The following is a 24,148-nucleotide window of genomic DNA, read 5'->3' on the forward strand; positions in this document are numbered from 1 at the left end:
CTCATTTCACTTCATTAACTTAGACTATTTATTGCTGATGCATCACGCACAATTCGGATTAAAAACATATTTAAACACAGGTTGTAATGTAAAAAATTGGTAAAAAGCCAGGGGAAGGGGGGGGGGGGGAATACTTTCACAAGCCACTGTAGATGGTTTAGGAGCGGTGATCCTACTGACCGATTCCCTTTAAAGTACAAAGGGATAATAATACTGTGCCAAAAGTATTACGGTAAATAAAATCACAGCCTTTGCTGCTGATGATGGGTCCTCTTTTATATACTGTACATGAGAACCTCCACACATTATTTTCTTAAGGGGTTCCATTAGTGGTATAAATAATATCATAGTAGCCATAGCTGACACGACTAGGCTCTAGTCATTACTTTCTATTGCTTTTTATATAGTCTTTGTGTTCTGTATATGAGGTCAATCATGTATAGTAAGGATGATGCTGAAGTCATTGTAATAATAAATTCACTGTTTCTATGAGCAGTTTTACCCTGCAGTGTTATGTAATTGACAAAGCTGATTAATCAGTAACCATATCACTTACTGTGCCGTCATACTTACTATGTGCATGTATGGGAACTGTAATATCTCTCAACAGATGTGTCTGCGTCATCGCTGACATTTACCCGCACTTTTTCGAAATGATCATAAGACTTAGGTTATAGACTTAGTCTTTTAATAAAATTGTTAAAAAAGCACAAAGCACAAGGAAGAATTTGAGATTTCAATGTGTAGTTTTATATTTTAAGGATGATTTATTTCAGATTACATCTAGATTTTTAATTCTTTTTTTATTCTTGTTTTCAAGGATTTTACATTATGACATTTTGCATAATAACAAGTTTCATTCAAACATTACACTTTACATGATGATTCCCCCACTTCTTAAATCTCAGATCAGAGGATCATACAATTCTATCCTATGTATGCATAATATATATCAATAGTATAATATGGTCCATATAGACCTTACATATAACAATGATTAATGCTAAATGTCAATGTAGAATAATTAGGAGTAAATTTACCTTGATTTCTACAAGCCAGTCATAGATAATAATAATAATCTTTATATAGCGCCAACATATTCTGCAGCGCTTTACAATTCATAAACATATATAATGAGTAGAAGTTGCTCCTGGGAAGATTTGCGTTAATCTGTATGTGATTTCATCAGATGCTTCTATATTGCAGCCATCATCCATCTTCTAATTATATTCATAATGTCTTTTTTTAGACTCTATAATTTCAATTGCTTCTTCTCTTGTGTTTTTTGTTACTCCAAGATATGGTGTTACAGTCGCATGGCAGGCAGACAGGTTTTCCAAAAGTTGTTCCCGTTGGATCCGTAGGGAACGTCCTTCTGGTAAGTGAAATGCAAATACTAGGTTGTTCCAAACACAAAATTTCTCATATTCTAATTTTCTTAGAAAATATTGAGAAAATAGCACCGTCAACTTTTCAGAGGTAGATTCAGGTCGCCAATATAATTTTTGTTCAGTCCAGTAGACAGGGCGCTCCACATCAGTCCAGAATCTGGGAACCTGTTGAAGGTCATCAAACTCATCAGTGTCAGGACTGTGGATAACAATGTAATGTGCGATCTCTTTTTTGAACAAGTCCGTGCCCAAATACTTGAATAATGGCTTTTTGCTACCACAGTGCTGTGTCTCATACAGGTCTAGAAGATCAGACAATGAAAAGGAAAACATGAAACTTCCATACCGTGACTCAAAATTCTTAAAGGCTGGAGAATTGGCAAATTGGTCCCTTATGTCCTGTTTGTACTGTGACAAGAACTGTGGACTAAAATCCCCTTGTATGGACTGGTAAGCGTCCTCAAAAGCTGTGTTGATATCATCCTTAGAAATTTGTGCGCTCCAGAAGGTAAGGTCTTCAAAGTATTTTTTTCTACTCCTTGCACTGAAACACTGTGATTCCAGAATATCAGACATGCATTCTGCAGTGGTGACATGTTGTACTTTTGTGATGGGAAATGGTACTTGCATATAATGGTATTCATGACGGATCTTCATGTATCCAAGCATAGCTTCTCCTGCTTCATTTAAATGATTCTTCTCCTCAAGGATGGAATGAACTTCCTGGAGTAACAATAATTTATTTTCTTTGAAATATCCTTTTGATCCCATACAGCCAGTAATTTCTTTAAGATCACTGTCCAGATGGCCTGCCATAGCTTTGCGTGTATATCCTTGCATATGTGTTGCCTAATTATACTTGTCAGGCGAATATAAGGGCAAGTCTGCCATACCTGTTTAATGATTAAAAGAGAAAGAAAGTGAAACTGAAATGTTCAAGCCAATAAAATATGTGCATTCTGTGTGCAAAATAAAAACAGAGATACAGTATACAGTGGGTACGGAAAGTATTCAGACCCCTTTAAATTTTTCACTCTTTGTTTCATTGCAGCCATTTGGTAAATTCTAAAAAGTTCATTTTTTTCTCATTAAAGTACACTCTGCACCCCATCTTGACTGAATAAAAACAGAAATGTAGAAATTTTTGCAAATTTATTAAAAAAGAAAAACTGAAATATCACATGGTCATAAGTATTCAGACCCTTTGTTCAGTATTGAGTAGAAGCACCCTTTTGAGCTAGTACAGCCATGAGTCTTCTTGGGAATGATGCAACAAGTTTTTCACACCTGGATTTGGGGATCCTCTGCCATTCTTCCTTGCAGATCCTCTCCAGTTCCATCAGGTTGAATGGTGAATGTTGGTGGACAGCCATTTTCAGGTCTTTCCAGAAATTCTCAATTGGGTTTAGGTCAGGGTTCTGGCTGGGCCAGTCAAGAACGGTCATAGAGTTGTTCTGAAGCCACTCCTTTGCTATTTTAGCTGTGTGCTTAGGGTCATTGTCTTGTTGGAAGGTGAACCTTCGGCCAAGTCTGAGGTCCAGAGCACTCTGGAAGAGATTTTTATCCAGGATATCTCTGTACTTGGCCGCATTCATGTTTCCTTCAATTGCAACCAGTCGTCCTGTCCCTGCAGCTGAAAAACACCCCCATAACATGATGCTGCCACCACCATGTTTCACTGTTGGGATTGTATTGGGCAGATGATGAGCAGTGCCTGGTTTTCTCTGCACATACCACTTAGAATTATCACCAAAAAGTTCTATCTTCATCTCATCAGACCAGAGAATCTTATTTCTCATATTCTGGGAGTCCTTCATGTGTTTTTGAGCAAACTCTATGCGAGCTTTCATATGTCTTGCACTGAGGAGAGGCTTCCATCGGGCCACTCTGCCATAAAGGCCCGACTGGTGGAGGGCTGCAATGATAGTTGACTTTGTGGAACTTTCTCCCACCTCTCTACTGCATCTCTGGAGCTCAGCCACAGTGATCTTGGGGTTCTTCTTTACCTCTCTCACCAAGGCTCTTCTCCCACGATTGCTCAGTTTGGCTGGACGGCCAGGTCTAGGAAGACTTCTGGTGGTCCCAAACTTCTTCCATTTAAGGATTATGGAGGCCACTGTGCTCTTAGGATCCTTGAGTAATGCAGAAATTATTTTATAACCTTAGCCAGATCTGAGCCTTGCCATAATTCTGTCTCTGAGCTCCTTGGGCAATTCCTTTGAGCTCATGATTCTCATTTGGTCTGACATGCACTGTGAGCGGTGAGGTCTTATATAGACAGGTGTGTGCCTTTCCAAATCAAGTCCTATCAGCTTAATTAAACACAGCTGGACTCCAATGAAGGAGTAGAATCATCTCAAGGAGGATCATAAGGAAATGGACAGCATGTGACTTAAATATAAGTGTCTGAGCAAAGGGTCTGAATACTTATGACCATGTGATATTTCAGTTTTTCTTTTTTAATAAATTTGCAAACATTTCTACATTTCTAGGTTTTTTTTCAGTCAAGATGGGGTGCACAGTATACATTAATGAGAAAAAAAATGAACTTTTTAGAATTTACCAAATGGCTGCAATGAAAGAAAGAGTGAAAAATTTAAAGGGGTCTGAATACTTTCCATACCCACTGTATGTGATTTGGCATGATTGTTTCAGAAATATTGCAATGTATTACACCAGCTATCACAAAGTTAAAGGTATTGTCCACTACTTGGACAACCCCTTCTCAATCACTACTTTCTCCCCTTCTAAAATAATACCACCAATACTTACCTCGGTTCCTCTTTTGTTTGTTCATTTTGTTTAGGAGTGAAAAATAATTATGTTCTTGCATGAGCTTAGTTCCTTCCAGAAAATGAAAAGGATGACGTATGATTTTGTACTTTTACTTTTCTTTTATTCTTATAAAATATACATATTTTTTTCTTCAGCACACTGCAGGGCAGGACCTGAACATTTAAAGGTGTTGTCTACTACTCATACAACCCCTTGTCAATCACTACATTTCCCCCAAGTAAAATAATAATACCTATGCTCACCTCCACTGCCAGCGCTGTTCCAGCGGTGTCAGCACAGGGTCTTCCGGGACTCAAGTGGCTCTCCCGGGACCCGCCAGATAACAACCCTCATAAACAATGCACAGACATCAAGTCTCAAACATGTCAGACACGTGAAAACAGGCCTTTATGGTCAAAATGCAAATAAACCACTAATTACGACCGCAAACAAGAAGAAGAGACTTGTTTGGGCCAAGCAGTACAAAGACTGGACAATTATTCAGTGGACATCTATACTATCGTCTGGTGAGTCGAAATTAGAGATTTTTGGTACCAACTGCCAAGTCTTTGTAAGATGCAGAAAAGGTGAGCAAATGATTTTTTCATATGTGGTGCCCACCATGAAGCATGGAGGGAGAGGTGATGATGCTTTGCTGGTGACACTTGGTGATTTATTCCAAATTAAATATGGAAATAGCCTCTTCAGAGAGGAAGAGGTCTAGAATGCAAGTGCCACCTACTGAAAGTAGCAATACTAAAAGTCAATATCAACCCTTTTATGAGCCTTACCACATGACTGGGGATAAAAGCCAAAACAGAATCTCAATTTGCAGTCGTGTTTTGGGGGGTGTTGCCCCTCCTAAGTGCAATGCATGAAATATGATTTAGCTGTATGAGAGGCCTCTATCTGTGGTCTAAGGGGTAATGTCTCTCCTTGTGGAGAGCGATATGCCTGACATGCCAAGGTATGGAGACTTATAGGCCATGCAATGCTCCTCTGGGAAATTAAAAATGCAAATTGTCTCTACAGAGAGGAAGAGCACAAGAAGTCTAGTGCCACTTACTGAAAGTAGCAATAAGTCTCCTTACTCTGACATGTTACTTTCTACAAGGAGAGATGTTACCCCTTAGATTCCAAATTTAAAACACAATTATCTAGAATGGCTACCACAACATGCTGCAATGACATGTCATCCTATATGGTTTGTTCCTAGTGGATCATTTGTGTTGCTGCAGGACAATATCCAAAACTTCTCCAGGCTGTGATCAAGGAAGAGAGGGATGGAGTGCAGCATCAAATGACATATCCTCCATAATCACCCAGCCTAAATGAGATAGTGTGGGATGAGTTGGACCGCAGAGTGAAGACTGTTGTAAAGTCGCTCTAGGTGACAACCTGATTAAGCTGCTTGAGAGAATGCCAAGTGTGTGAAGCTGTCACAAGTGTAAAAGGGGGGTTCTATGAGAAATTGAAGGCATGACACATTGTAAGGTGGCTGCCAGACACATAGTAGATGGGAGATATGTATCACAGAGGTGGATGTTCTCTGTGATGTAAACCTGGAGTAATGCTCTAATACACATAGTATTAAAAGGGATTAATCGGCCATGACAGGGGCTGGGCTCAATGTGAGCAGCTGAAGAGTTGGGTGGGACAATTGCTCACCATTCTCCACCCCTGGGTGTGGTTCACATTGTAAATTGAGACCTGTTTGTCTCACACCTGCTCCGTGTGTGTGGAGGTGAGCAGACCTCCAGGATTGTGTGCCTTTTCCTAAACTCCTGAGAAGCTGGATTGTAACTCAAGCGGGCGAACTAGCACTATTGTGTGGACTCTTTACTTTATGTTTTACTTTATGCTGGACAAGGGCTGTATTTAAGTTTTCCTGTGATGCGGTTTATGAGGAATGAAATAAACCAGACAGACTTTTAAATAGAAACGGTTCCTATGATACCTCATCCCGCTTCCAAGTGAGTAGCATTGTTGCAACATATTCTGGTTTGTTTTCACTTGCAATTCTTTACTCTTTGTTTCCATATGTGTGCATTCATGGTTTTGCTGCCTTCGGTCTGAATCTGCCATGTGCACACTTCACTAAAAACAAGGAAAACTTTTGTTGCTGTACATTATATTCATCTTTATCTCCTGTTGTGGTGCATAATGCAATACATACCTCTACTCTGTGCTCTAAATATGTATGATTATTTTAAGTTTCACAATCAAGTGTCTGAGACCTACCTCCTTACTAATAAGGTGTATTTTCTCCAAAACCATCATATATCATACTTATATTTAAACCATTTAATTTCAATTTACCAACTCCTACGTGATCTACCCAGGCACACTCGTGTTGTCCTTGGTGCATTGTCTGACATACAGTACAGACCAAAAGTTTGGACACACCTTCTCATTTAAAGATTTTTCTGTATTTTCATGACTATGAAAATTGTACATTCACACTGAAGGCATCAAAACTATGAATTAACACATGTGGAATTATATACTTAACAAAAAAGTGTGAAACAACTGAAAATATGTCTTATATTCTAGGTTCATCAAAGTAGCCACCTTTTGCTTTGATGACTGCTTTGCACACTCTTGGCATTCTCTTGATGAGCTTCAAGAGGTAGTCACCAGAAATGGTCTTCCAACAATCTTGAAGGAGTTCCCAGAGATGCTTAGCACTTGTTGGCCCTTTTGCCTTCACTCTGCAGTCCAGCTCACCCCAAACCATCTCGATTGGGTTCAGGTCTGGTGACTGTGGTGGCCAGGTCATCTGGCGTAGCACCCCATCACTCTCCTTCTTGGTCAAATAGGCCTTAAACAGCCTGGAGGTGTGTTTGGGGTCATTGTCCTGTTGAAAAATAAATGATGGTCCAACTAAACGCAAACTGGATGGAATAGCATGCCGCTGCAAGATGCTGTGGTAGCCATGCTGGTTCAGTATGCCTTCAATTTTGAATGAATCCCCAACAGTGTCACAAGCAAAGCACCCCCACACCATCACACCTCCTCCTCCATGCTTCACGGTGGGAACCAGGCATGTAGAGTCTATCCGTTCACCTTTTCTGCGTCGCACAAAGACACGGTGGTTGGAACTAAAGATCTCAAATTTGGACTCATCAGACAAAAGCACAGATTTCCACTGGTCTAATGTCCATTCCTTGTGTTCTTTAGCCCAAACAAATCTCTTCTGCTTGTTGCTTGTCCTTAGCAGTGGTTTCCTAGAAGCTATTTTACCATGAAGGCCTGCTGCACAAAGTCTCCTCTTAACAGATGTTGTAGAGATGTGTCTGCTGCTAGAACTCTGTGTGGCATTGACCTGGTCTCTAATCTGAGCTGCTGTTAACCTGCGATTTCTGAGGCTAGTGACTCGGATAAACTTATCCTCAGAAGCAGAGGTGACTCTTGGTCTTCCTTTCCTGGGGCGGTCCTCATGTCAGCCAGTTTCTTTGTAGCGCTTGATGGTTTTTGCTACTGCACTTGGGGACACTTTCAAAGTTTGCCCAATTTTTCGGACTGACTGACCTACATTTCTTAAAGTAATGATGGCCACTCGCTTTTCTTTACTTAGCTGCTTTTTTCTTGCCATAATACAAATTCTAACAGTCTATTCAGTAGGACTATCAGCTGTGTATCCACCTGACTTCTGCACAACACAACTGATGGTCCCAACCCCATTTATAAGGCAAGAAATCCCACTTATTAAACCTGACAGGGCACACCTGTGAAGTGAAAACCATTTCTGGTGACTACCTCTTGAAGCTCATCAAGAGAATGCCAAGAGTGTGCAAAGCAGTCATCAAAGCAAAAGGTGGCTACTTTGAAGAACCTAGAATATAAGACATATTGTAGCGTCGGCGTCCCTGCCCTCTGCTAGGCAGGGACGCTGTTCCCCTCACCTCTCTGCTCCGAGCCCGGCGTCCCCCTCCCGCTCTGCTGGCAGCGCGCGCTCCTTCCCGGCCACTGTGCTTAGGGCGCGCGCGCTCCCTCCCTCTTAAAGGGGCCGCGCGCGCCGTCCTAAGGAGTCCCCGGCCAATGGCCGGAGGACTTCACCATATATAAGGCACCTCCTCCAAAATGGAGGTGCCCGAGCAATGTTGTTGCACTGTTCACTACTCTGCTTCAGCCCTCAGGTCCCGTTGCCAGTTACCTGTTAGTTACCTGCCTGATTCCTGCCAGAGTCCTGCCAGTTTGCTGTCTGTTTCCTGCCTGATATTCTTGCTACCTGCTTGCTAGCCTGAGGTCCGACGGTCTGCCTTCCTACTCCTGTCAGTCTGTCTATGGACCAGCTTGCCCGCTCACCTGGGAGCGCTCCTCTGCTACCTGCCTGCTAGCCTGCCTGGAGGCTCCGCCGTCACATGCTGTGACCACCTGCTATTCCAGAGACTCTTGCCCGCTCACCTGGGAGCGCTCCTCCGCTACCTGCCTGCTTGCCTACCTGGAGGCTCCGCCGTCACGTGCTGTGACCACCTGCTATTCCAGAGACTCTCGCCCGCTCACCTGGGAGCGCTCATCTGCTACCTGCCTGCTAGCCTGCCTGGAGGCTCCGCCGTCACGTGCTGTGACCATCTGCTATTCCAGAGACTCTTGCCCGCTCACCTGGGAGCGCTCCTCCGCTACCTGCCTGCCTGCCTACCTGGAGGCTCTGCCGTCACGTGCTGTGACCACCTGCTCTTCCAGAGACTCTCGCCTGCTCACCTGGGAGCACTCATCTGTCATCCGCCTGCTAGCCTACCTGGAGGCTCAGCCGTCACAGGTCGTACCTACCCTATACTCAGAGACTGTCCCGGTCACTTGCTGTGACCTCCTGCCCGTTCACCCAGAGACTGCCCCGGTCACTTGCTGTGACCTCCTGCCCGTTTACCCAGAGACTGCCCCGGTCACTTGCTGTGACCTCCTGCCCGTTCACCCAGAGACTGCCCCAGTCACTTGCTGTGACCTCCTGCCCGTTTACCCAGAGACTGTCCCGGTCACTTGCCGTGACCTCCTGCCCGTTCACCCAGAGACTGTCCCGGTCACTTGCTGTGACTGCCTACCCGTCTTCCCTGGTCGCCACCCGCTCCCTTACAAGGACCGCCCCCTTGTATAGTAGCTCAGAGGTTCCGCCTACCAGACCCGTTACAGTTTGCTCGGGCCATGGAACCCAGTGGCACCCAAGCTCCCTCGCTCTCGGACCTCTGTCATGAACTGTCCCGTCAGAGGTCCCAACAGGAGTCCATCCTGGGTCACCTGCGGAATGTCAATTCTCGCCTGGACACTCTGACTGCTCCACCAGCAACCACCGCCAGTGCCATGACTCGCAACCCGGCAGCTCCGCTGCCCACCAATACCATAGTATCCTACCCCGGACCCCGGCTTTCTGCACCTCTTCGCTTCGGAGGCGACTCCGCCCAGGCTCGGGGCTTCATAAATCAGTGCACCCTGCACTTTGAACTCCTGTCCCACCAGTTTAACTCCGACCGGGCCAAAATTGCCTTCATCATGTCCCATCTCACCGGGGAGGCCCTGGCCTGGCTAAATCCTCTATGGGAGAGAGGAGACCCCCTGGTGTCCGACTTGCCTGCCTTTCTCATGGCTTTCCGGAAAGTCTTCGACGAACCCGGACGGAAGACCTCATCCGCATCATCTCTGCTACGCCTCCGTCAGGGAAGTCTCACCGTGGGCCAATATGCCATACGGTTCCGTACCCTTGCCTCGGAGCTGGCCTGGGATAACGTCGCTCTGGTATCCGTCTTCTGGGAGGGTCTGTCCGGCCGTATTAAAGATGAACTTGCCGGTCGGGACATTCCTACCACTCTCGATGACCTAATAACTCTTGCCACCCGGATTGACCTAGGTTCCAGGAGCGTGCCAAAGAGGTCACCCGTGAGAGAAGGTTTCCACGTCTAGCTCCTACTTTTCAGAGATCCGTCTCTCCCCAGGTACACTCTCCTGAGCCTATGCAGGTCGACCAGACCAAGATGGTCAAAACCCGTCAGGACTTACGCCGTGCCGAAGGGAGCTGCTTCTACTGTGGCAGTAAGGAGCACCAGATCCGTACCTGCCCGGAGAGGTCGGGAAACGCCTGTGTCTAGGTTCGCTCAGAGAGGTCAACCTAGACAAGAATAAATCCTCTCCATCTCTGCTACTGTCAGTCTCTATTATCTGCGGGGAGAATCGTTATTTCGAACTAGCCCAACTTGACTCTGGAGCGGCCGGGAATCTTATCTCACAGTCCCTGGTAGAAAAATACCGCATTCCCACCAAACCTCTGGCTGTACCATTATCTGTCGCTGCTGTGGATGGGGGCCTCTTACCACGTCCCATCCAACTCATCACCGAATCCGTAACTCTGCAGGTGGGAATGCTGCATTCTGAGAGCATCTCTTTTCATGTTCTGCCTGGACTCTCTCACGCCCTCTTATTAGGTCTACCTTGGCTCCAGAGACATGCACCCGTGCTTGACTGGCAGACCGGAGAAGTCCTTCGCTGGGGACAGGACTGTCATAAGACTTGTTTGGTTCCTGTTCATCCCGTCCGTCCTTCTCCTACCCCAACTAATCTACCTGGACTTCCGATTCCCTATTGGTCATTTGCTGATGTCTTTAATAAAAAGGAGGCAGAGACATTACCCCCTCATAGACCATACGACTGTCCTATCGACCTGTTACCCGGTACTACTCCTCCCCATGGGCGTATTTACCCGTTGTCCTCTGCTGAGACCCGGTCGATGTCCGAATATATTGAGGAGAATTTGGCCAGGGGATTCATCCGGAAATCTACCTCCCCGGCGGGAGCAGGCTTCTTCTTCGTAAAAAAGAAGGACGGCTCTCTCCGTCCCTGTATAGACTATAGAGGCCTTAACCAGATCACGGTGAAGAATAAGTATCCCCTTCCGCTCATTCCAGAATTATTTGATCGCCTGAGGGGGGCTAGAGTCTTCACCAAACTGGACCTCCGTGGGGCGTACAACCTGGTCCGTATCCGTCAAGGGGATGAATGGAAGACTGCATTCAACACCCGGGACGGCCACTATGAATATCTGGTAATGCCCTTTGGTCTCTGTAACGCTCCTGCCGTCTTTCAAGAGTTGGTCAATGACATCTTCCGGGACCTTCTCTACTCCTGCGTTGTGGTGTACCTGGACGACATCTTGGTCTTCTCTCCGGATCTCCAGACTCACCGGAGGGACGTTCGTCAGGTCCTGCTCAGGCTCAGGCAGAACCACCTCTTCGCTAAATATGAGAAGTGCCTCTTTGAGCAGACCTCGCTTCCGTTTTTGGGCTACATTATTTCTCAGACCGGCCTACGAATGGATCCAGAGAAACTGTCTGCCATCGAGAAATGGCCCCGACCGGAGGGGTTGAAGGCCATTCAGCGATTCCTGGGCTTCGCCAACTACTACCGCCTCTTCATACCGCACTTCTCTTCCCGGACTGCCCCAATTTCCGCGCTCACCCGTAAGGGTACTAATCCCAAAGAGTGGCCGCCCGAAGCAGAGGAGGCTTTTCTTTCCTTAAAACAGGCCTTCTCTTCCGCCCCGGTGCTGCATCGTCCGGACGGCAACAAGCAGTTCTTTCTGGAGGTTGACGCCTCCTCCTCTGGAGCCGGAGCAGTACTTACTCAAAAATCTTCTTCCGGGAGGATGGTAACTTGCGGCTTCTTCTCCAAACTCTTCTCCTCTTCTGAACGCAATTACTCCATAGGAGACCGAGAGTTATTGGCCATCAAGCTGGCATTGGAGGAGTGGCGTTACCTACTCGAGGGGGCTCTTCATCCGGTAATAATTTACACTGACCACAAGAACTTGGCTTATCTCCAGCATGCCCAGAGACTTAATCCGCGCCAAGCCCGGTGGTCCTTGTTTTTTGCTCGCTTTGATTTTGTTCTACATTTTCGCCCGGCTGACAAGAACATCAAAGCAGACGCCTTGTCCCGATCCTTTCTGGTATCTGATCTCGAGGAAGAACCTAAACATATCATCGATCCCGCCAGAGTAATGCAGGTGGTTCCCGTGAGTCTAAATCGTCCCCCTCCCGGTAAGATGTTCGTATCGGTACCTGATCGGGAGAAGATCCTACACTGGGGTCATTCGTCTAAACTAGCTGGCCACGCCGGTCAGAAAAAGACCCTCCAGCTTATTTCCCGGCACTACTGGTGGCCTAACCTGCGCAAGGATGTAATAGACTTTGTTTCTGCCTGTGTGTCCTGTGCCCGCAACAAAGTTCCGAGACACCTGCCAGCCGGTCGCCTCCTTCCTCTGCCAGTACCTGCTGCCCCCTGGCAGCATATAGCGATGGACTTCATAACTGATCTTCCCGTCTCTGCCGGTTGTACGGTCATTTGGGTGGTCGCTGACCGCTTTTCCAAGATGGCTCACTTCATTCCCCTGCCAGGCCTCCCGTCTGCACCCGAGCTGGCTAAAGACTTTATCCGCCACATCTTCCGTCTTCATGGCCTGCCCCGTCACATCGTGTCGGATCGTGGGGTACAGTTCACTTCTCGTTTCTGGAGAGCCACTTGTAAATTGCTAGACGTCACCCTGGACTTCTCCTCCGCTTACCACCCACAGTCTAATGGTCAAGTGGAGCGGATCAATCAGATCCTGACCAGTTACCTCCGGCACTTCGTTAATGCCCACCATTCTGACTGGGTGGATCTCCTGCCATGGGCCGAATTCTCGTACAACAATCACGAGAGCGAATCTTCCTCCAAATCCCCGTTTTTTGTAGTCTTCGGTCAGCATCCTCGGATCCCGTTTCCCGTCTCCACCTCGGTGGACAATCCGGCTGCGGAATCTCTTGTTAACAAATTTTCCTCCACATGGGAGAGTACCCGGTCCGCACTCCTTCTGTCATCCGAGCGTATGAAAAGACATGCTGACAAAAAACGTCTGGATCCTCCTCAATTCCGTCCAGGGGATAAGGTCTGGCTCTCGTCCAAGTATGTCCGGCTCAAGATTCCTTCCTATAAGTTAGGGCCTCGGTTCATCGGTCCTCTGGAGGTCATCAGTCAGATCAACCTGGTGGCCTATAAATTGAAACTCCCGGCCAACTTGCGGATCGCTAACTCCTTCCATGTATCTCTCCTCAAACCCGTGGTACTTAACTCTTTTTCCAAGTCTACAGGTACGCCTCCTGCTCCGGTTTCCGCTGAAAACGAGTTTGAGGTAGAGAACATTCTGGCCACCAAAAGGGTAAGAGGAAAAACCTTTTTTCTGGTAGATTGGAAGGGGTTTGGTCCTGAGGAGAGAACGTGGGAGCCCCGGGAGAACATCCATGCCCCTCTCATCCTTGCTAAATTTCTGTCTGGCCTAAAAAAGGGGGGGCCTAAAGGGGGGGGTACTGTAGCGTCGGCGTCCCTGCCCTCTGCTAGGCAGGGACGCTGTTCCCCTCACCTCTCTGCTCCGAGCCCGGCGTCCCCCTCCCGCTCTGCTGGCAGCGCGCGCTCCTTCCCGGCCACTGTGCTTAGGGCGCGCGCGCGCGCTCCCTCCCTCTTAAAGGGGCCGCGCGCGCCGTCCTAAGGAGTCCCCGGCCAATGGCCGGAGGACTTCACCATATATAAGGCACCTCCTCCAAAATGGAGGTGCCCGAGCAATGTTGTTGCACTGTTCACTACTCTGCTTCAGCCCTCAGGTCCAGTTGCCAGTTACCTGCCAGTTACCTGCCTGATTCCTGCCAGAGTCCTGCCAGTTTGCTGTCTGTTTCCTGCCTGATATTCCTGCTGCCTGCTTGCTAGCCTGAGGTCCGACGGTCTGCCTTCCTACTCCTGTCAGTCTGTCTATGGACCAGCTTGCCCGCTCACCTGGGAGCGCTCCTCTGCTACCTGCCTGCTAGCCTGCCTGGAGGCTCCGCCGTCACATGCTGTGACCACCTGCTATTCCAGAGACTCTTGCCCGCTCACCTGGGAGCGCTCCTCCGCTACCTGCCTGCTTGCCTACCTGGAGGCTCCGCCGACACGTGCTGTGACCACCTGCTATTCCAGGGACTCTCGCCCGCTCACCTGGGAGCGCTCATCTGCTACCTGCCTGCTAGCCTGCCTGGAGGCTCCGCCGTCACGTGCTGTGACCATCTGCTATTCCAGAGACTCTTGCCCGCTCACCTGGGAGTGCTCCTCCGCTACCTGCCTGCCTGCCTACCTGGAGGCTCTGCCGTCACGTGCTGTGACCACCTGCTCTTCCAGAGACTCTCGCCTGCTCACCTGGGAGCACTCATCTGTCATCCGCCTGCTAGCCTACCTGGAGGCTCAGCCGTCACAGGTCGTACCTACCCTATACTCAGAGACTGTCCCGGTCACTTGCTGTGACCTCCTGCCCGTTCACCCAGAGACTGCCCCGGTCACTTGCTGTGACCTCCTGCCCGTTTACCCAGAGACTGCCCCGGTCACTTGCTGTGACCTCCTGCCCGTTCACCCAGAGACTGCCCCAGTCACTTGCTGTGACCTCCTGCCCGTTTACCCAGAGACTGTCCCGGTCACTTGCCGTGACCTCCTGCCCGTTCACCCAGAGACTGTCCCGGTCACCTGCTGTGACTGCCTACCCGTCTTCCCTGGTCGCCACCCGCTCCCTTACAAGGACCGCCCCCTTGTATAGTAGCTCAGAGGTTCCGCCTACCAGACCCGTTACACATATTTTCAGTTGTTTCACACTTTTTTGTTAAGTATATAATTCCACATGTGTTAATTCATAGTTTTGATGCCTTCAGTGTAAATGTACAATTTTCAAAGTCATGAAAATACAGAAAAATCTTTAAATGAGAAGGTGTGTCCAAACTTTTGGTCTGTACTGTAAATCCTGCATTCTTTGCCTTTCTCATCATTTTAATAATAAAAATTAAGAGTCCTCTCCTCAGTAGTTGTCCTGATCACATCATCATGTACTTGAAAATTATAGTATTGAAAGGTAACTTCTAATGCCAGAGAGACAGAAGCTTCATTCTACTGCTGACTGTACACAGGCTACCCGCAGAACAGCCCTGCGGCCACTGACTGGAATCACTTCACGCATCTACTTGTCCAGCACACATCTCCAGCCCTGGATATCGAGCACTATGCTCGAGTGATTGGTACTCGAATCGAGCAGGTCGGATTCTTGGGCGTGCTCGACTCGAGTAACTAGTATAATGACAGTTAATGGGAAACTCGAGCATTTTTCCGGAAGACCCTACCCGGAGGGCTGGAAGGGGGGGGGGGCAGGAAAATAGCTGAAAAGGATGGAAACAGCGCTCAAATGGAATGGGAACAGCATGGGGAAGTCACCTGTACGCATCGCTGACTCCCAGGTTGCTACTGGGAACAATGTTGTCAGAATATTACGCAATTTTTATGGACTGACAATAAAACATACAAAATAGAAGATAATATGGATTTTACAGGAAAAAAATGTTAGGAAACATTCTTTCCTGTATAATGACTTGTATATAAGGCAAAATTAAAAAAGGGGAAAAAAACGCCTTCTCTACCCCCTAATAGGCAATCTCTCATCGTGTTTCCCCATTGCCTGTGACTACAGTAGATGACATGGTAGAGGGGGAATTAAACTACACCCAATGGTAGTCACCGGTAAATGGAATTTTAACATTTTACTACCTTATCTGGGCATGTGATGTGTGTGATATGGTCAGACACATCCTGTTTAATTTATAAAAGAGGGACTGCAATACACCCTGGAAGACAAAAATTTTGAATGAATGCCACATGATGACCCTCTAAAAATTTGGAAAAAGTGATGCATAATGGTGTCACGGGTGTGTCAGATGTAACAGACAGTCACTCTGGATCTGGCTGCAGAAGGTCACTGCGTTTAGCATTGCAGATACCTTCTTAATCCTTCTTACTTTTGGACCCAGCGGCAACCTCCCTCCAGCTCTGAATGACACACCCTGGTCTGGGTGTTTATAAACTCTCAGTCTGCTTCAGGGAGTCGCCGGTGATATTCTCATTTTCCCTTGTGATGGCTTGGAGCAATAGCAGTCGGCTAGCTTCCTCTCTGGTGCCCTTGGAGGATGTTTGGTGTTATCTCTCTGGTGTCTTCTCAAGCTAAGTTTTCCCCCTTTGTTTGTCTCCCTTGTTGTCTTTAGTTTATAGTTGAGACTGACCAGTGCTCACCCCCCCCTATCTATGGCCTAGCTCTAGGGATATACAGGGATTAGGTTTTCTGTTCAGTGAAAGGTGCAGAACCTATATATGGACGGTAGGACAGGTAGGGTGATATTAGTTCTGCCTAGGGGTCTCCACTCCCCCTTTCCCTAGCGTTTGGACTATCCTCTCCTCATCCCTTCGTGTTGCATTTAGTCTTTCCCACACTGCGTGTGACATTTGGCCCTCTAAAGATTTTGAGTGAGGGCTGCTTAATAATTCTACATTTGAATTGGCTTTATGTTCTGCTGCTGTCATCTAGTGGGGTTGAGAAGTCTGGGCCAATCCAGGCCTTTTTCATTTTGATAAGAGTCAGCATTTTCAGTTGACAGGTGGATGCCCCTATTAGTTATTATGCCCCAGGCGGCACTAAAAACCCACTCTGACCAAAAGCTAGCAGCAGGGCAGGGCAGGCCAGCAACTCCAAGGTGTAGAGGGACAGTTCATGCTACATGTCCAGCTTGGATACCCAATAGTTGTACGGCACAAAAGGAATCATAGAGGATGCTAGTACGGTTGGCTAGGTACTCCTACACCAACTTCAAAAAACATTTCCCTCCTTGTCAGACTACCCTGTGCATCAGGGCCTGGGTGCTGTGAGGGTCCTATGAAACTGTCCCAGACCTTTGATAGTGCTCCCCTCGTTCTGTTCGACCTGGTGTGTGTCTTCCTTGTTTCTCCTCTTTGGTTGCCCAAGGATCTATGAACTCTGCCTCCAGATAGGATTTTTTTTTACTAATTGTTCGACTAGGGCATTCTGGTATTGAACCATTTTACCTGCCCTCTCCGCCGCAGGAAGGAGAGATGGAAAGTTCTCCTTGTAGCAAGGGTCAAGAAGGGTAAACAACCAGTAATCAGTGTTGGCCAAAATGCGAATAACGCAAGGGTCAGGAGAAAAGCAGAAGGATATAAAGTCAGCCATGTGTGCCAGACTCCCAACAAGCAAGACTTCCCTGTCCCCACCAGTAGGACAACTGTACATCTCCTCCTCCCTCTACTCCTTCTCTTCAGCCCATCCATGCTCAACAGACAGCATAAAGCTGGTGTGGGTAGTACCCTTAGTAGTGCAGGCGACCATCTCATGTTCCTCCTCCTCAGCCTCCTCCACCTCATTATCACCCAATCCGCGCTGAGAAGATGAGATGAGGTTGGGCTGGGTAGTATCACCCTGTGTACTTTCTTCCTCCATCTCCACGTGGTCCACATGCAAAGCTTCCTCTCTAATTGTGAGCAGCAAGCGTTTCAGTACACAGAGGAGTGGTAGCCACAGATCTGTCTGGTCTGTTATGTCTTTACTATCTATACTATATAATTTTATATCTATACTCTGCGGTGGTGTGCTGTTTGTTACCTAAACTAATTAGTTTCAGCAGAGTCTATTGCCGCTTTACCGAGTCAGTGCTGCAGTGATTCCAGCTTGTGGCAGACCATATAAAGATGGAGGAGGAATGGGTGCAGGAACTGGTGTAGGAGGTGGAGGAAACCCTGATGGAACTAGGGCCCGCAATCCTCGGCGTCGGTAGCACATGTGCCTTCCCAGGGTCCGATCTGGTGCCGGCCTCCACTAGGTTCACCCAATGTGCTGTCAGTGAAATGTAGCATCCCTGGCCACAAGCACTTGTCCACGTATCGGTCATTAACTGGACCTTCCCAGTAACTACGTTGGTCAGGGCACAGGTGTCACGGGTGTGACAAACAGTCGCTCTGGATCCAGCTGTAGAAGGCACTGCGCTTGGCATTGCAGACGCCTTCTTGAATCTCTCATCTCTGTAGTAGAATCATAGAATCATAGAATCATAGAATCATAGAATGGTAGAGTTGGAAGGGACCTCCTGGGTCATCTGGTCCAACCCCCTGCTCAAAGCAGGATTCACTAGATCATCTCAGACAGATGTCTGTCCAGCCTCTGTTTGAAGACGTCCATTGAAGGGGAACTCACCACCTCTCGTGGCAGCCTGTTCCACTCATTAATCACCCTAACTGTCAAAAAGTTTTTTCTAATATCTAATCTGTGTCTCCTCCCATTTAGTTTCATCCCATTGCTTCTAGTCTTTCCTTGTGCAAATGAGAATAAAGATGATCCTTCTACAATGTGACAGCCCTTGACATATTTGTAGACAGCTATTAAGTCTCCTCTCAGTCTTCTTTTTTGCAAGCTAAACATTCCCAAATCCTGCAACCGTTCCTCATAGGACATGGTTTGCAGACCAGTCACCATTCTGGTCGCTCTTCTCTGAACTTGCTCCAGTTTGTCTATGTCTTTTTTAAAATGTGGTGCCCAAAACTGTACACAGTATTCCAGATGAGGTCTGACCAAAGAGGAGTAAAGACCGATAATGACTTCACGTGATCTAGACTGTATGCTTCTGTTAATACATCCCAGAATTGTATTTGCCTTTTTTGCTGCTGCATCACACTGTTGACTCATGTTCAGTCTATGATCTATTAGTATACCTAAGTCTTTTTCACATGTACTGTTGCTTAGCTCTATTCCTCCCATTCTGTATATGCTTTTTTCATTTTTATTGCCCAGATGTAGTACTTTGCATTTTTCCCTGTTAAAAACCATTCTGTTGGTTGCTGCCCACTGCTCCAGTTTATTTAGGTCTTTTTGAATCCTCTCTCTCTCTTCTCTAGTATTAGCTATCCCTCCTAGCTTTGTGTCATCAGCAAATTTAATCAGTTTACCCTCAATTCCTTCATCTAAATCATTGATAAAGATGTTGAACAATACAGGTCCCAGGACGGAGCCCTGTGGTACCCCACTTGAGACATTCATCCAGCTGGATGTGAAGCCATTTACAACCACCCTTTGAGTCCGATCACTAAGCCAGTTATGAATCCACCTAACAGTTGCCTGGTCCATTGCATACTTGGTCATTTTTTCAATAAGGATGATGTGAGATACTTTGTCAAATGCTTTGCTGAAGTCAAGATATACTATATCTACAGCATTTCCCTGATCCACCCAGTCAGTGATTCTGTCATAGAAGGAAATTAAGTTAGTCTGACATGACTTGTTAGTTACAAACCCATGCTGACTCTGGTTAATCACTTCATTCTTATCCATGTACTTACATACATGTTGTTTAATAATTTGTTCAAAGATCTTTCCTGGTATAGAAGTCAGACTCACCGGCCTATAGTTCCCTGGGTCCACCTTCTTCCCCTTTTTGAAGATAGGAACAACATTTGCTCTTCTCCAGTCTTCTGGGACTTCTCCTGTTCTCCAAGAATTTTCAAAGATTATGGAGAGTGGTTCTAAAATTTCTTCTACAATCTCCTTCAGTACTCTGGGGTGTAATTCATCTGGACCTGGAGACTTGAACTCATTTATGTTAGCTAAATATTCCCTCACAATCTTTCTGTTTACTGATAACTTGGATTCCTCTATTCCTTTAAAAGGACAGTGAAGATCAGTTGATGTTACATTTTCTTTCTGAGAGAAAACAGATGCAAAATAGGAATTAAAAAGTTCGGCCTTCTCAACATCCTCTCTTACCATTTCTCCATTTTCATCCTGTAAAAATCCTATAGCATCTTTGACTTTTCTTTTACTTTTGACATACCCCCAAAATCCTTTTTTATTGCTTTTGACATCTCTTGCAAGCCTTAATTCATTGTCAGCTTTAGCTAACCTGATACGTGCCCTACAGGATCTGCAGACTGCATTATAATCTTCTTTAGATATGCCTCCCTCTTTCCATTTAATAAACATTTCTTTCTTTCTTTTTAGCATGTGTTTAAGTTCTGTGTTCATCCATCCTGGTTTCCTTAAATGCTTCCCATTCTTCCTACTTTTCGGGATTGTTAACGATTGTGCTTTGAGAATCTCATTTTTAAAAATTTCCCATCCTTCCTGGACATTTTTGTCCTTAAGGACATCCAGCCATTGGATCCCTCCTATTCTCTTTCTGAGTCTCTTAAAATCTGCCTTTCTAAAATCTAACCTTGAAGTTTGAGTCTTCACATGTCTTCCTCCTCTAGTTATCCAAAATTCTATAATAGCATGATCGCTGCCTCCTAGGGTCCCAGCCACCTTTACCTCCTCAACCATTTCCTCCCTGTTTATAAGAATTAGATCCAAAGTAGCAGATCCCCTTGTTTTCTCCCCTACCTTTTGGAAGATAAAGTTGTCAGCAAGAGAGGATAAGAATTTGCTTGACCTGTTAGTTTTACTTGAGAGAGATTCCCAACAAATGTCTGGATAGTTGAAATCTCCCATGACCACTACGTCATATTTTTTGGAGAATTTGGTCATTTGATACATAAAGAGTTCATCCATATCTTCAGCTTGCCCAGGTGGCCTGTAGTAAATGCCTACAATGGTGTCCTTTCCGTTGTTCTCTCCTTGTATTCTTACCCAAACAGTTTCCACAGAACTCCCAGTCTCTGAAGCTTCAATCTCTGTGCAGATATACGCTTTTCTAACATACAATGCAACACCTCCTCCTCGTTTATCAAGTCTGTTTCTTGCAAATAAGTTGTATCCTTTTAGCCTTTTATTCCAATCATGTGTATCGTCCCACCAAGTTTCAGTGATTCCAATGACATCATATTCCTTTTCCTGCATTAGTAGTTCCAATTCTCCTTGTTTGTTGCCCATGCTTTGTGCATTTGTATAAAAACATTTTAGTTTGTGATTGGTTTCTCTTCCTCCCATATTTTTATTATTTAGATTTTTTTGTCTTTGTTCTTCTTTTCCACTTCCAGTAGCAGAGATCTCAATAGTATTTGTCAGCTGTATGGCTTTTTCTGGCCTTTTGCTTCCCTTCCCACATTGTTCTAGTTTAAAGCTCTTCTGATGAGTGTAGCAAGGCGACTTCCAAATACATGTTTTCCAGTCTTCGTAAGGTGCACCCCATCTCTAGCAAGTAGTCCATCGTATAGGTAATTCATTCCGTGATCCAGAAATCCAAATCCTTGTTGACGGCACCATCGACGTAGCCAGTTGTTCACCTGTAGAATCTTATTCCACCTCATTGTTCCATGGCCATCCACTGGGAGGATGGATGAGAAGACCACCTGCGCTCCCAATTCTTTCACTTTCTTGCCTAAGTCTTCAAAGTCACTGCAGATGGTTTCCAGGTCCTTTCTTGCGGTGTCATTTGTCCCCACATGTATTAGCAGGAATGGGTAGTGATCTGTAGGTCTGAAGAGTCTTGATATCCTGTCAGACACATCTTTAATTTTTGCTCCTGGAAGACAGCACATTTCTCTTGAGGTTATGTCTGGTCTGCAGATAGCGGCCTCTGTTCCTCTTAACAGGGAATCCCCCATGACCACCACTCTCCGTTTTTTCTTCACAACATTCTTCTTTCTCCATCCAGGAGGATTCTGAGGGCTTACAAGGTTATTCATTGCTGGCAAAGTCTTATCTTGCTGTATTTCTTCATGGTTCTCCTGTGTGAGAGCCTGGTACTGGTTCCTGAGCAGTATGGGTGCTGACTGCCTCTCGATCCTCCTGCTTCTGTGGGTCACATGCTTCCATTCCTCTGTTTCGTCAGGTGCAGTTCGAATTTCTTCTCTTTCTGAATCATGAAGAGATAATTCTGCTCTGTCTAAGAACTCTTCACCTTCCTTAATGATTTTCAAGGTAGTTAACCTCTCTTCTAGATTTCGCAACTTTTCCTCCAACAGGGACACAAGCTTGCATTTCTGGCATGTGAAGTCTGGCTTTTCCACTGGCAAGTCTGTGAACATGTAGCAGGATATGCAGCTCACCAAATGGCTCCTGGACTCTTAGTTATATCCTTCTCCATTTAGGACCCAGCAGCGACCTCCACCTTCTGCTGCCGATTGATACACCCTTGCTTGGTAGTTAAAAACTCTCAGTTTCTCCAGAGAGTCGCCGGTGATAGTTCTACATACCTCTGTGCAGGCTTGGAGTACTAGCAGTCGGCTAGTCACATCTTTGGTACCCTTGGAGGACAGTTGGCGTTATCTCTCTGATGTCTGCTCAAGCTAAGTGTACCCCCTTGGTTTGTTTACCTTGTTGTCTTTAGTTTGTAGTGGGGCCTGACTAGTGCTCACCCTGTCCCCTCCCTATCTAGGGCATAGCTCTAGGGACATTCAGGGTTTAGGTTCCTTCTCGACGATAGGGGCAGAACCTATATAGGGACGATAGGGTATGCAGGGTGATATTAAATCTGCCAAGGGGTCTCCCCTCCCCCTTTCCCTAGTTGTTGGGCTCCCTTCCCTCTCTTCCCGTCGTTGTACACTTATTCCTTCCCTTACCTTGCGTGACAACGAGTGATGTTATGGGACACGTGCTGGTGTAAGGCGGGGATGGCACACCGAGAAAAATAGTGTCGGCTGGGGACCGAGAGATGGCCGTTGCCATGAGGTTGCGGAAAGTCTTAGTGTCCACAAACCTAAATGGCAACATTTGTGACCAAAAAATAAAAAAATAAAGTTTATACTCACCTTCCGTTGTCCTCCCGGTGTTTTGTCTGCTCCGTCCAGTGTCTTGCATTGCTCGCGGTGGTGTGAAGGACCTGCAGTGACGTCATTGAGCCATGTGATGGGTCACATGACTCAGTGACGTCATGGCAAGTCCTTCACAACAGCGCGAGCAATGCAAGACACCAGACGGCGCAGACAAAACACCGGGAGGACAACGGAAGGTGAGTATAAACTTTATTTTTTATTTTAAATTCTTTTTTTTACAGTTTCTATGGTACCCAGGTCTGGATGAGAGTCTCCTCTCCTCCAGACGTGGGTACCATCCGCACATAGAAACGCATAATATCCGTGTGTACAAATGTACTGATACGGATATTATGCGTTTCAATGCAAGTCAATGGCGGCGATTACGCTGCGTGTCCGCAAAATTAATGGACATGCTGCGGATTTTTGAGCGCAGCATAAATGCTGCAGAAAAATCTGCAGCATGGGCATTGACATTGCGGCTTGTCATTGGGGACCATGGGGGGCGGATTACCAAGCGTTTCCCAAGTGTTTATGCTGCGGAAATTCCGCAGCATATACGCTTGTAAAACGCTACGTGGGCACATAACCTAATTGTACATAGGAAAAAGGCTCCAGCACACGAGTGGGTTAAACAGCTATCTTTGGTGCTGAGATGATTGAACACCTGTAGAGAGGGAGGAACTCAGAGGATAAAATCACAGTCTTTCAGAGCATTTGGTGTGGTGTGGGCCAGGAGGTGAAAGCACTGAGCTGTTTTGTCATAGGAAGAAAAGACAAACCTCGGATTGTTTGTTCCTGAAGCGGGTGGTTACTCGTAGCAACAAGGACTGTGCCATACGTTAAAGCTATGTTTTATTTTCCCTATTAGGCAAGGAAGGCCATGTTTGTTTTTGCTAACATTGCTGTAGTTTATGCAGTGCTCTTAATAAACTCAGCAGAAGATTTAAAGAAATAGTGTTCCTGTGTACCTCTATGTGCAACTGTAATAGTGGGGAAGGGCGTAGCCTTCCCTTGGTACTGAGATAGGTAAAGCAAGTGTTCCTTAAGTCGGACCTCTCTAACTGTGGTAGACCAAGCAAAGGGGGTTAGCGTTAGTGGTCCAGTTAGTAGAGTAGAGCGGGAACTTAGTGCCTGATCAAGCCTTGAGTAACATAGAGCTTGTTCCTGGCATAATTCTTTGTGGGCTGCAGTACCTTTAAGCAGCCACAAGATGCCACTGTTCTGGGTGCAGATGTCAGGTTGAGTCTGCTAGCAGGGTTACAGACAGTGAGGAGTTAATGCTGTGTGATGACAGCTCACAAAGGGTGGGCACTTTAGGAAAATTCCTGCTTAAGTTTCCAGAAAGCAGGAGGAGTCACTCAGTAAGAGATAGTACAGTGAATCGTTTGGGCAGCCTGAAGATAGTGGCTGCTAGGGTAAACGTGAGCTCC

At 46.4% G+C, this 24,148-nt stretch overlaps 1 protein-coding gene across 1 annotated transcript in view; it reads right to left on the reverse strand.

The window, feature by feature from the left end:
• Positions 1 to 1,109: 1,109 nt before the first annotated feature.
• LOC141250119 (uncharacterized) overlaps positions 1,110 to 24,148 on the reverse strand; it is a 34,077-nt gene continuing 11,038 nt past the window's right edge. The window contains exon 2 of the mRNA XM_073669870.1: positions 1,110 to 2,284. Within this exon, the coding sequence (XP_073525971.1) occupies positions 1,221 to 2,231 (1,011 nt within the window). The 5' untranslated portion in view covers positions 2,232 to 2,284 and the 3' untranslated portion in view covers positions 1,110 to 1,220. The remainder of the gene's footprint in view (positions 2,285 to 24,148) is intronic.

Source organism: Phyllobates terribilis, unplaced genomic scaffold, assembly GCF_046119375.1.
Source record: "Phyllobates terribilis strain yellow unplaced genomic scaffold, ASM4611937v1 Scaffold_2__4_contigs__length_985480577, whole genome shotgun sequence".
NCBI classification, from domain to species: Eukaryota; Metazoa; Chordata; class Amphibia; order Anura; family Dendrobatidae; genus Phyllobates; species Phyllobates terribilis.